The sequence below is a fragment of the Notothenia rossii genome (assembly GCF_949606895.1).
Source record: "Notothenia rossii genome assembly, chromosome: 1".
NCBI classification, from domain to species: Eukaryota; Metazoa; Chordata; class Actinopteri; order Perciformes; family Nototheniidae; genus Notothenia; species Notothenia rossii.
In genome coordinates, this window is record NC_136912.1 from 48,456,076 (window position 1) to 48,470,329 (window position 14,254).

The window sequence follows — 14,254 nt, forward strand, 5'->3', positions numbered from 1 at the left end:
AGCAGTTTAATGGGCTATTACACTGTCAAATAAGTACTTTCTGTTAAATGGGGTAGAGCTATCTTGGGGTAGCTATCTTACTCCTGATAAACACAACACCCTGTCAAAAATATTCACTTGGGTGGAAAAAAAACCTATTCAATATGTCATGGACTCATACAATTGAGATGTAAAAAGGATAAAAACTCTAAAAGTCAAAAAATAAAAACATTTGTTATAATCGGACTGAAACTGTGTCAGTTTACTGTTTTATATAAATTGAACCATCAACCAGTAAAATGAGGATTACAGTCATAATGGTATGTTTTTGTGTGCAATCTTACACATTGTTCACAACTGTTGCTGGTGAGAGAGAGTAGACCAACATCTCCACCCTGCTTTTTTCTGAGCTTTCAAGTTTGAGGTTCAATTCAATTATGTTGCAAGAAAATGAGCCTGATCCATTAAAATGGACATTCACTCGCTGATGCCTCTCTGTAAATCAGAGATGGATGGGGTGTTCAAAAGAAGAAGAAAAAATCACAAATGAGTTGTTCAAACTTAATAGAGATTGAGCTAATATCTACCTTCATATAGTCATGTGACTTTCAGATAACTTGTACTTTTTTTTGATAATTTCCCACAAAAGTCTTATGATATTTTACAAGTTACACTTGACAACTATTGAGCCAGTGAAATAAAAATAATTATAAATGATGTAATATTGCTTATGTCAGTGTGTTGAGAGCCTTTGATGAGGCATATCAAAATAACACTTGGCTGAATGAAATTTAGCAAACAAATAGTAAACAAAAATATAGTAGGGTGTGAACAAATGAGATTGAATATATGAATATATGTCCTCCCTAACTGCATCACCAGAGACTGTCAATCATCTACAGACCACTCCCCTCCCCTAGGTTATCAAACCCCCCATTTAAGGCCTGTGAAACTTCTTTACCTGCAGAACAAAGACACCTGTCAGTTTGAACTTAAACTTTTCTCTTTATGTACTTTCGCTGATGACATGACCCGTTTGGTTTACAATGAACAGATTATTTTGTATTATGCTGGATTCCTTTTGATTTTGCTTATGTTGTGAGGAAAAGGGTAGATTGATTATATTGAGTTTAATCAATGATAAAAGTAAAATTAACAATTTATCAATTATAAATTTAAGTTAAAAATAACTGTAATATATGCCAAAATATTTTATTGTATGGAAAATATAATCCACAAATTACCATCCACCATTAACATTTTGACTGCAAGAAAGTGTTAAACGGTTTGTGGTTGCAGTGTTTAATGTGCGCACATGCTGTTCAGTGACCCCCAATGACCCCCAGTGACCCCCAAAGCAGCAGTTTCACACCATATCATGAGTTGGCTGTAACTTACATTAGGTTGTTAGCAGACAGCAGAGAATACATTACACAGCTAGTGGCCTACCACTTCCTGCTTCATGTTTCAACATGTAGGCAACAGAGGGGTAAGGTTGGGAATATTATTACTAAAGTTATATATAGTAAAGGAGATATGATAAATAAAGGATCCTGTTCTCATACAATCCATATAAAGAGCATATAGGAGAGTACGGCCTTGTTTTACAAACTCCGAGTGAAAAAGGTTTCTACTGGATCATATTGATTTAAACATGTATAGAAAATGTATAAAAGACAAATGACTTGATAGTACATATTGTAAGGATAACAAATAATTGTCATTTCATTTCCCTGAAACCCTGAAACATGCATCCTTCTGAGATGCATCATTGTTAGATAGTTGAAATGTCTGGAACAATGTGGAGGCCTTCACACATTTACACGTTTGGTGATAGATGTGAGGACAGGCTCTGACGATGGTTTTCTATTGGTCCACAGCAGGGCTAGGCCCGCCTCCCGAAAGTCCTGATGGGAGCAGTAAATAAGAGGGTTCAGACCACAGTCCAGGTATGACATCACAGAGGACAGTGTCCTTAACCAATCAGGTGCCGGTGACAGGTCTCTCCTGCCCAGCAGGATCAGCTGAAGGAGAGGGGATGCAAATAAAGAAACAGAGTGTGAGTGGCCAAGTGTGTGTTCACTCGATTGCTTTAGCATCTGTGTGTACATGCATACAGAACCTCATGTGTTGTTCGTTGTATGTGACTAGTGAGTGTTTCACCTCAGACACAAAGAAGGGAGTGTAGCAGAGCATGTAGAAGGACACCAGCAGAGGACTGACTGAAGACAGGTCTACTGCATCATCACTGAGACAAAGAGAGAACAAGATGGAGACAGGAACTTGGAATGCATATAGAAATCCTATTTGTATTTGTACTTCTCTCAGCTTTAGAGAACATGCTTTATTCTGTAGCTATCACAGTACATAGCACTACGGAGTACAGGTAGCTCTATATCAGAGGTAAGTTAGGGATGCTCAGTTAAGAAGGAGAAAGACTGTGTCAGGTGGTTTAGTCATGGTATCAGCGAGTACAGATCTTTTGGCAAACATCCCCACCCTTCCCCCAAAATGATAAGGAATAGCATCACATCCTCACAAGCGATCAAGCAGGAACCAACGTTTGGCATTTTTGGTTGAAGTAAGACTGAAAAACTTGACCAATGGAGTCACTGTCTCAGCTGAGGTCTGCTCTGTGCACATGCATATTTAACTTCTGATTTGACCTGACCTGTCATCACATCAATGGCTGTATTTTTACATGACTAAAATATCACGTGACCAGTTTCCAGCTTGTGTTGTTTAAAATAAATCTCCTCTCACCACCTGTTCCAGATGGAGTGGCAGCTGCTGGCACTCAGTAGAAGAGAGCAGAAAAAGATGAGGACGCAGGGGAGGAAGATACAGAGGGAGAAGGCACAGAGGATGTAGAGCAACATGTCTGAGTAGCTGTTCTCCCAGAAGACAGCACACAGCATCTCTGCGGGGTCGTACCTGCAGAGGAGACATGATGGAGATGAAGCAGCACCACCTGAAAGCTTTGAGTAAATGACATACCTGATCCAGGCGTAGACCACAGGCACGCTCCCAAACACCAGCCCTGTCACCCAAGAAGCCAAGCAGGCTGTCACCATGACAACAAAGAGAGCACTTCCTGTGGAGGCCATGCCGATCAGTCGTTGCACACAAAGAATAGCTAAGGGATAAAAAAAAAACATCAAGTGACTGAATCAAAATAAATACATATTATAAAAAAGTTACTAATAACGCATTTTAGTGATGCAAGGACTTGTACCAAATCATTTGATATTTCAGTATTTGAAGTGGCAGAACCTGCCAGTAATTCATTTACTTTAGTACAGGATCAGTATATAGTCAGTATTCACCATTCACACACATTCATACAGAGATAGAGGCTGCCATACGCTGCATCTGCTAAGGGCTATTAACATTTACACACACTCACACACCGTAGTCCATTACATCAGGAACAATTTCTCATTTTCGACACCTTCAACAATTACCCAGTAATTTTTTTTTAAGGGACATAGCAGAGAACAATACATGTCCAAGTTTAAGTGGTTAGAAGATATTGTTTCACTATCAAAAGCTTTTTCAGCATTCTGTAACAATGCAGCATGTGGAATGCCATTCCAGTCTCACAAAAAAACGTGTAATATCTACGGTGGTCCACAGAGAAAAACGTACTGTGTTCCCAAATAACTCTCTCAAAACGTGACATGGCTACAATATTTTTTACCTATTCATTTCTAATGGCCAGTGTCCATGTCACGTGATCGTCAACTTTCCCAGCGTGAGAAAAAAAAAAAGGCGGACACCCAACTTCTTTTTTGTGAAGTGCATATTGTACTTTTGTACTTTAGAATCTACGTCCTGTGGATGTGTAGGATCTATGGTTTGATAGATATTTTACCTATAGAGGTTGTTCTGCGTGAACCCCACTGAAATTGTGAGACTGCTACGTCTTTCCCCCTATTCATTTCTATTGAATAGCGTCCATGTCAAGTTATTGTCAACTCTCAAGCCGTGAAAAAAGTATTTCCGGTCTCTGCATTTTCATAGTAGCTAAGGTGGTTGCTCGGGATGCATGTTGCAACCGGAAGTATTCCCCTTACTGTTGAATGATTTTACAGTGACATCTGCAGTACTCATCAACTAAAAAACATCATATTGTCCTTGTTGATTTCACAACATGAATTGTTTTAGATTGTGTACAATGCTTTTGTGTTTTTCCCTTTAGTTTCTGAGAGACACATTTATTTTTTCAGAGTTTTGGATAGCCGAAAACATTACAATACCCATAATCTTCAGCTATCGTTGAAGCTCTATGATTAGATGGCGCAATGCACGTTGGAATGTGGTGTTTATGCGATAAGAAATACAAAAAACATTTAAAAAATAAAATAATACTTTATTCCGGCTGCATTAAATATATCACATCTGCTGTAGTTCTTTATTTATAGAGCCCTAAACCCTGAATTTTGGACAAACCGGAAGAACTCCCATATCAATATATCCGCAATTAAACATCTTACGGTACGTCCACACAGCAGCTTTAAAAAAATCTTCCAACGCTTCCAACGCTTCCCTGCCCATTGACTTTGAATGGGAGTGACGTCACTTTGCCTCGCTTTTCGCCGAACTGCATTGTGGGGAAGCAAAGCAAAGATTTCCAGGATTTCCAGGATTTTCAGGATTCAAAAGACCGCAGTTAATTTCCTCATATTCCAAACGAGAAATTACAGTAACAAATCACCCGGTTCTTTACGACCAGAACTATTTACCGGGATACAAACCGGAGGAACCAGGCATGGAGGGAGGTGGCAGGGACAGTGGGTGAAACTGGTAGGTTTTCGCCTGTTTGGGGAGTTTATATATTGCTGGCATAAAATCCCCGGGGTATTTTGCTTTGTATGTCGGGGGCGGGAGATTCATGTGATTGGTCGCGTTGCTCGCGAAAAATCCCCAAGCTCTCAGACACGCCCAGCTCCAAGATTTTCAAGATTTTTTCAAATCTGTTGTGTGGACGTACCGTTACATTTCTCTTCACACAATACGTCTCCTCGCAGTATCAATAGTAATTCGGCTGACTTTTATATGTGATTCAATCAGTATATAGGCTGTATTTAACACCTTTATGCATACCAAAATCAAACTACAAAATGTGGTGTCGTTTTGCGCAACGGTGCACAGCTGATAAAATGGGACTTGTAGTTTTTAAAGATATTATTGATTTTCTTTGCAATAAAGGATGTAAATACTGAGTTGAGAGAATAGTCAGGAGTTTTAGGCGATGGGAGATGCATCTGTGGATTCTAACCATTAAATGACTGAACATCCTTTTTTCTCCCTAATTTACAATTATATTAAAGGTCACCTATTATGCAAAATGTACTTTTTAATGTATTTTATAAATAAATATGTGTCCGGTGTGTAAGGACACTCACAAAGAGTCATAAAATGCAACCCTTTCTCTTTTCCTCCTTACCCACATCTCTAAAAACGGGGATACAACGGAGCTTATCCAGATTTGCTGAGAACTAAAATGTGGGCTGGCTTTACGTTGAACTCCCGGTAACGTCTCCCCCACCTCCCAACCTATCGTCCCCATATACAGTCGCTAGCTGAAACCCCTCCCTCAGCTGTGTGTCTGTGTATTCAGCAGGATGTCTACGAGAGACCCTTACGGCCCCTCCACACAGCGGCGTGCGTTGAAGCATGCCGGCGGGCGTGTCTGAAACTCGACCAACCAATCACATAAATCTCCCGCCCCTGACACACAAGCAGCGGTTTTCTTGGCAAGAGCTTGTACTGGCATATGATTCGTTTGGCTGACGCTTCTGCGGAGGCTTCAAAAGTTGAACATTGCTCAACTTTTGCAGCGAGCCACGCCAGCAAAGCTCCGCTTCGCTTCCCACAATGCAGTTTGGCGAAAAGTGAAGTCACCCCATTCAAAGTGAATGGTGAAAATTTCAACGCACGCCGCTGTGTGGACGGGCCGTTAGAGTGAAGTTGGTGCTGTTCTAGCGGTAAACATTGGGTCTTGCATCGGGTGACCCGCAAAAAAAGTGATTCACGGGTGGTATTTTTTCCAACGCTTTTTTCCAGGTTCGGTTCGCGGGTATTCCATAATAAATATATTAAAATAATAATAATTTAGTTTAATGTTTAAATCTTCAGACCTCTCCCCGCGGATAATCATAACCTGTGCAGCGCATCAATCTGCTGCTGAGCGCGCCACATTCGAAATGGCTGAGGTGAAGGTGGAGCTCGGAGAATACAGCATTTTCAATAACACTTCCCCAAGAGCGAAATCCAACGTCTGGGAGGCTTTTGGTGTCCTCCTAGATCAGGGGTTCTCAACCTTTTTTGGGCCAGCGCCCCCCTGTCCATTATCCAGGTCTCTTACCGCCCCCCATCAAAAAAAGTAGACTTATTTTCTTCCCTGAATATTAATGTTGACTAATATTCTGTGTTATATCATTTAAAAACCATGTCACTGAATGCCAAATAATAGATTTGATTTAACTGGGCAGTTGGAATATCATTATCATTAGTTTACCAGAGAGCAGAAAAGCCATGTGAATGTGAATAAAAATGATATTTATGAGTGTTAAACAAACTCAGACAAGAGCAGAGAATACAAACAGACTGCTACGGAACAGCAGCAATTTCAAACATGTCCAGTGCAGAACAAACAGTAGGCTACAAAACTGTACATTAGGCCTACAGAACTAACAGGTCGGAAAGGTGTTGCATTTCGCCAAATTGCGGGGGGGGGAAGGTTAGTGTGAGCCCTGCGCTTGGTGGTTCTCCGCCAGTTTCTTCACTGCGGGTTGCAGAGAACTTAGTTTCAGTCGCAGTGCACCTGAGGCCGTCAAGTTCAAGCGATTGCGGTACTTGGACTGCATGTGGAAGACCTGGCTGAATCCCTGCTCCACGAGGTATGTGGTTGGGAAAGCCAGAAGAAGCAGCCTCGCTTTCTCCCAGAGAGCCGGGTAACGCTGAGAGTATTTGACCCACATGTTGCCCCAGCCAGAGGTGCGGAAAATAGCCTGGGCCTCATCGTCACTCTGGATGTCGATGAGATGCTCCTGTATTGCTGGCTCGCATTCCGCCACGTCCGCCTGAAAGGGCTGCACCACCCAGGTGGGAACATCGAGGTCCAAAAGATCTCTGAAGCGGATCTTCAAGTCGGCATTCACCATCCTCAGGTGGTCTGTGTAAATGAGGAGGCGCTCATCGGTAAGAGCCTCAAACACCTGCAATGAGTATAACCAGGAAATTGTTATCGGTGCAGAATGTTACCATCCGATTTTAAACTGGTTATTTTATTGCTAATTAGTTTACGAATTGATGTTTCTTTATTCTCATAATACATTCAAAACATAAGGTATTTATACTAACCAGGAACACAAATATAGTGTTGCATAGAGTAGCCTACATTTATTACATGTATTATTTATTATTATCATTATTTAGTAGCCTAGGCTGGATCACCTTGGTCAACAGCTGGAAATGAGCAAACTGCCTCCTGCCTATGCTCTGCCGGTATAGATCCAGCCTGGAGGTGAGACTGTGGATGACCGCCTTGCTCTGGATCAGAGTAACTCCTTTTCCTTGGAGCTTCAGCGTGACTTCATTCATTTTTCCAAAGAAGTCTGCGAGGTACATGATGTCGCAGCGGCTGGATGACACCTGTTCCCCGAGAGCTGCATCCACCTCCTCCAGGAACTCCACGATGCTGTCAAACAGCTCACAAAAACGAGCAAGGCAGTTTCCTTTTGAGAGCCAGCGGACATCAGTGTGGAGAAGAAGACGCTCAAAGGTCTCATCATTTTCCTGACACAGCTGTCGGAACAATCTGTTATTCAGGGCGTGGGCTATTATTTTGTTTATTGCCTTTACTGCAATATTGAGAGACTCGTGGAGACGTGGACCTTTAGATTTGGCCACAAGGTTGTGGCGGTGCAAGACACAGTGGACTGTGAGGACATGCGGGACCTGCTCCTTCAGCAGAGTGGTGAAGCCACGGTACCTGCCAACCATGGAAGGGGCACCGTCAGTAGCACATGCGAGGATGTTGTTGATCGGGATTGACTTCTCCTGTAGATAAGCATCCAGTGCATTAAAAATGGTCTGGCCCTTGGTGTCTGTGACCAGATATTTGGAAAATAAAAATTCCTCAGCCATCTCCTGACTGTTGGAGGTGCTATAGCGGACATAGGCCATCAACAGAACATTGTTGTCAGAAGTGGTTGTCTCATCCAGCTGAAGGCGGAATGGAGTTTCCCGCAGGATGGCACACAGCTGCTCCTCTGTATCAGCACCCATTTCATCAATCCTGCGTGCTACGGTGTCCTTACTGAGTGGGATGGATTTCAGCACCTGTGTGGGATCACGCTCCATCACAGTAGATATGACCTCTTTGATGGCAGGGAGTACCAACTTCTCTCCGATTGTGAACGGCTGCCCACATTTGGCTATCAGCAAGGAGATGTTATATGACGCTATTAGCCCGCTGTCAGTCTGGGTGGTCTTCCTAGCGAAGAGACTGCTGATGGTGCTCCTACCATGTTTCTCTTTGAGGGCCTGGAAGAACGGACGCTCCTTATCTGCCTTATCCGGGTGGATCTTGGTAAGGTGCTCCTTTGAACGTGAGGGTTTCATTCCCTCATTGGAAAATACATGTTCGCAAAGTAAACACATTGGGAGCTGTGCATTGGTAGGAGACGGTATGAAGCCATAGCTAAGATATTCAATAGAGTACTGTCTGCATTTTATCTTTTTTCGCGGCCATTTTGCTGATGTGATATGATTTTTGTTGTTTTATGATGCTAATATTTAGGGGGGGGGGGGGGGGGGGGTAGTGTCACGATATGGCGGCAAACGCTAGAGGGCTAGCTGGTGACATGACAAGACATCGTGCCGGGAGCGGACCGGAAGTCGTTGTAATTTTGAACAAACAGAGCTCTGTGTGGAGCAGCCTGGCTAGCCAGCTCTTCCATGTCGTAGCAGACATAGAAACGGGTATTATTTTCATAAACTGACCACTTAGTTTGAATCTGTCAGTGGAATTTGTCATATCAAAACATATCAAAATTTAACAAAGTGACACAGATTATTAACAGTCGCGATCCCAAAATTACTACGACTTCCGGTCCGCTCCCGGCTGCTTTTTGTAGGGTACGTTCGTAAATGCGCTCAGAGCGCTCCGAGCGTCCCCGTTCCACAGTCCAGAGGGCTGCGCTCTGAGCGCTCACAGCTGGGTGCTCTGGCGGAACAGACGGGTTGTCCGAGCGGACTGACCGTTCGTGCATTTACGAACGTACCCGTAATAACACTGCTGACAGCTGACCAATCGCAAGCAGAGTTGTGGTTTCCTATAGCAACAAAAGATGCTGACAGCTGCTTTTTGTACAGGAAAAGACGCTGTGGCCAGCGTTTTTCATGACAAAAAGACATTATGCGTGAACGCCCCCCAAGAACACCTCAACGCCCCCCTTTCAAAAATATTGCTTCCAGCGCCCCCCGATGTTCTCTGAACGCCCCCTGGGGGGTGGTACCGCCCCCGTTGAGAACCAGTGTCCTAGATGAAGAAAATAACCAACATCCCACGCTTTTTGAGGCAAATATGCAACTGCGTGTGTTAATAATTGCACCTTTTCACTGCTCATAGGATATGCGGGTTCGGGTCGGTTTGCGGATCTTGTGCCGACGGATAGGGTCGGTTTGCAGAACTAATTGGCAATATGTGCGGGTGGCGGGGCGGGTTTGGTATTGCATTTCGCGGATGCTGGGCGGGAGCGGGTCTTGAAAATCAGACCCATGCAGGACTCTGATGTGCTGTATCAGAAACAATGGGCAACGTGTTTTGGAAGTAATATGGTCTTTGTTTACATTAGCAAGCATCGCTAACACTCAGAGCTAACGCTGTACTGGAAGGAATAGGTTCATCCCAAGGACCCTCCTATCTCCTCTCTCCTCAGTGACTTGAACCGGAAATCGATCGAGTACGCAGAGTGCGTAGGGCCTCATCTTTCGCACAGGGCCTCATCTTACGCGCAAATGCGGCGCAATTATGCGCGCCACAGTTTCCCCCCCTGAAGTGCTCGCGACTCAAAGCTCCGCCCCGAGCTGCACAGGCCCCCTTAAAAAAGAAAAAAAAGTTTATGATTATATTATTTCTTGGCTGACGGAATAGGCGGAACTAACGCTATTTGTCATTCTAGTCGGAGCCATTAGAGCAGTGGTTCTCAACTGGTGGGTCGCGTTTGAAGGCCCGATTTTCTAACGCTGTGCATGCATTAGGCGTTGAACTGAAACTACCGGGGAACATAAACGGTTTGGAAAACTTCAGTCATGTAGTGATCATCTTCTCAATAAAACATCTTTGCTGTGGGCATACCTCCACCCCTCGAAAGTAATAGCTGTTGATGACTCCGCCATGTTTCTGTACTGCAGCACAGCTGTGACAGTTGCATGTGGAAAAGTCGCTCAAATGTTACGCAAATATAAACCTGCGGTGGAAATCCCTCTAGTGACTAGAATTATTTGAAATTGTTAAAAGTTAGACCTATCTTATCTACCCCTGGAACTAGCTAAACTAGTTATAAATATTTTTATTATTTACTGTAGTGTCGGGTCACTTATTCACTGGATCAGCGGGCTGCATGAGATACAGACGGGCTGTCAGGAGAGAGAAAGAGGGAGAGAGGATAAGAGAGGTTCCGTTTATTATTCCTATGTTATTATTGAAGTTACTGTAAACTTCTGAATAATGTAGTAACTACTAGAGTCTAGTCCAGGGGTCACCAACCTTTTTTAGGGTGAGGGCTACTTTCAAAAAATAAAGCAAATCGGGGGCTACTTTTACTCCTCTTTTTTTGTTTTTTGCAGTATATTTAGCACATTTTAACGTTAATATGCTTACCTTTAACCTTTGTGTGTTGTTTGGGTCTGTGGGACCCGTTTTCAGTGTTTACTAAAAGAACATGTTTGCAATCTAATTATTTTAACCTGCTTTATTTGGGGGTGGACGGGCCTCAGCTCCTCTAGGGGGGTCCGGGGGCGTGCTCCCCCGGCAAGATGTGTTTTAAAATGTTGAATTGAAATGCTGGTGCACTCTGGTGTATCCATAAATTCTGGTGAATTTGTGGATACAGCTTTCAATACTCATATGAAAGGGAGCTGTATACTTTTCAATAATCCAATCATCTTTAGAATATGATCACAACCAATAACAAATCATTTAAACTGGTTTATTCTTATCTTATGTTACCTAGTTAGCATTCTTTCTTTTTATTTATGCATATTTTACTAATCACTCCCTTTTTAAACTGTTTTTTGTTTTTGTTACTGTCCTATAGTACACATTGGAATAATTTCTTAATTTATCTATATTAAATAGATAAAGGTGTGCTCTCCCAGCTCTCTCGCTCGCTCTCTCTCCCTCCCTCCCTAGCTCGCTTTCTCTCTCCCTCTGTCTCGCTCGCTCACAGAGGCTGTGTGCTGCTCTGTGGCGATGACAGCTTGCGTTAAAAAATAATAATACACATATTTGTAAAGTGGGGGGACACAAACGGGATTTCGAAAAGAGCGGGGGACATGTCCCCCCTGTACCCAGTGGAAATTACGCCATGCGTGTGTGTGCGTCAAGTGCAATAAATATATATGCAAGTTGCAACACACAGAGTAAATCTCTGCCCCTCATGTGCTGTGTAGGCTGGCACGACTCGGCTGTTCAATGGGGCTGATGTGTTATGTAGATTCTGCCAGAAGGAAAATCAGCAGGGAGATGCCACATTGCTTTTCTTCCCGACTGCAACTCTGGACCATCAAATCAAGCAAGAACGTGATTGGTCGATATTCATTGTGGGGGTGGCGGGAGGAGGGGTGTTAGATAGATATAGAGTTATATTAAGTGGATAGAGTTCGCTATGATTTAGGTTTTGTTTATGCATAGGGTAGATTCTTTTAATTACATTTCCTTTTTTGTTTTGTGTATTTTATACATGAACTTGCTTGGCGAGCTATTTTTAGAACATGCCACGCGGGCGACTCACGTTGCCCCTGCGGGCGACTAAGTGCCCGCGGTCACCGTGTTGGCTACCCCTGGTCTAGTCTGTCAAAGGGAGAATCTAGCAATTTTCCGCGCAATGTTAGTAACGTAATGCGTTACACCCAATACTGCTGGCTTTACACCCACGGCCCTATCAGAAACGTCGCTATCAGAAACAATGCGCAACGTGTTTTGGACGTGATATGGTCTTTGTTTACACTAGCGAGCATCGCTAACACTCAGAGCTAACCTGTAGGAGCCTACTGGAGAGAGTATGTGTAAAAAAGCAGGAAATAATAAAAGGAACTGACCTTGTGGTAAACCCGCAAGAGAAAAAGCATTTGAGCTGCATACTGTTTCAGAAATAATCCTTGATGTGGTTTGGAACATGATATGACGTTTAAGGCAGTGTTTGGCTGTATCTGCCGGTAGAAATCTCTCTCTTCTCTCTGGAGCTCACAGCTTGCCTGCATGCTCCAAAGGGGGTGGGGCTAGCAGCTACACTCACAGAATCGGCCCTTCTCTAACAGGGCTGAAATACAGGGATATGAGGGATGTCACAAATGCATGATCTGTTTGGTATTATTATTACATTTTTTTATATATTTTCATATATCTGAGACCCTTAATATATACCTAAAAATAGCATGATAGGAGATCTTTAAATGAAATGGTATGCCTGGAAAAACAAATAATACATTGAAAACTATAATAAAAGAGATGGATGGAAGAGATGGAAGAAATAATTTCAATTTGAAACTAAATTCCAGGTTTGAAGGGATTTATGTGGAGTGAAGTCCAGTGACAGGTGATAAAACTGCGCGCACCAGAAGTAAAGGGTGTTCTATTTCGTCCCTACTGAACGCCAGAGGCGGTGCTTTAGCACTGGATATATCCATCGCACGCATGCGCAGTTCGAGTACCATTAACAACAAAGTCACCTGTGACCCACGTGACGACGGCTACATAGGCCGGCGTCATTAGCGGATCGGCTCCTTTTCATCTTCCCGCTTCGCGAGAGTACCGCGGTTACATTCTTGTAGCCTACAGCGTTCAGGTTTGAACGTTTGATCTGAGGGATTTCTCTGCAAACAGCTGGCCGCGTGCAGCTTCGCGACTGACAGTCGGAGCTACGGGTTGTTAACGCGTCCTCCAGGAGCTGTGGCCGTGTAGCTGTGTCAACTTGTTGTTGGTGATAGTTGTGTCCCCGCACCCTCTCCCAGCTAAGTTGTCCTGATTGCTGTCTTGTTTATTGTTTGGCTTAGACTTTCTGGTGACGACAGTGTTCCCACTTCCTCTCCCATAAAGTTGCCCTTATTATGCTCTTTTGAAAGTTCTGCTTGTGGCGTTGTGCCCGAGCTATCATTACTATTTGAGTTCCCAGCTTTAGCTGCGTCTCTCGTTCATTTTAGTATGGAAAGCCCAGTGTGCCATATTTTGCCCGCTTTTTTGTTTAGATGCAGAGAGCCTTGTAAGTACTGGCCATGGTTACTACTGTAACTACGGTTCTAAGCTGTGTAAGTACTGGCCGTAGTTACATTAGTAGAACCGTAGGCCATGGTCACAGTAGTAACCATGGCCTATGCCATGTAAGCACTGGCCATGTTTACTACTGCTACCATGGCCTACGGTTCTATGCGGGCTGTTCTATTCCTTAGAAGCTAATTATCTGGTCTTAACATTTGTTTTTTGACTTGCTCGCTTGATTGTTAGCAGCAGCCGCTTGGCTAACACCTTGCATGTGCTGTTAAGCTTCATTATTTAACCCAGTCGGTGAGGGCAGTGCTCTCGCTCCCGCTCCCGGTAACGTATGGTTTTGATTGCAGTAGTGCTATATCGTTGTATTTACTGCTCCAAGTACTAGACTCCTAGCACTAGGATGAGTAGATGCAGAGAACAATCTTCACTGTGTGTGCTGTGTGCTCTGCATGTGTGGCCATTAAAGAGGATTTCATCCTCCCAATATTATATTATCTAGTGTGCAGCCGTTTGGCTGACACTTTTAAGCACCGGCCATAGTTACTACTGTAACTACGGTTCTAAGCCGTGTAAGTACTGGCCATAGTTACTACTGTAACTACGGTTCTATGCCGTTTAAGCACTTGCCATGGTTACTGCTGTAACTACGGCTCTGTGCTGTTCTCTTCTTTAGAAGCTAGTTTTCTGGTCTTAAACATTTGTGTTATTTGACTTGATCTCGCTTGATTGTTAGCAGCAGCCGCTTGGCTAACGCCTTGCATGTACTGTTAAGCT

The 14,254-nt window shown here is 43.4% G+C and overlaps 1 protein-coding gene across 1 annotated transcript; it reads right to left on the bottom strand.

The window, feature by feature from the left end:
* Nucleotides 1-1,790: 1,790 nt before the first annotated feature.
* LOC307019140 (uncharacterized protein) lies at nucleotides 1,791-5,323 on the bottom strand (the record flags this gene model as incomplete). Its single annotated transcript, XM_079649783.1, has 3 exons — nucleotides 2,743-5,323; nucleotides 2,143-2,227; nucleotides 1,791-2,003 (listed from the first exon to the last, which is right to left on the bottom strand). The coding sequence occupies exons 1-3, from the start codon at nucleotides 3,135-3,137 to the stop codon at nucleotides 1,791-1,793; spliced, it is 693 nt and encodes a 230-aa protein (XP_079505909.1). The 5' UTR covers nucleotides 3,138-5,323.
* Nucleotides 5,324-14,254: the final 8,931 nt, after the last annotated feature.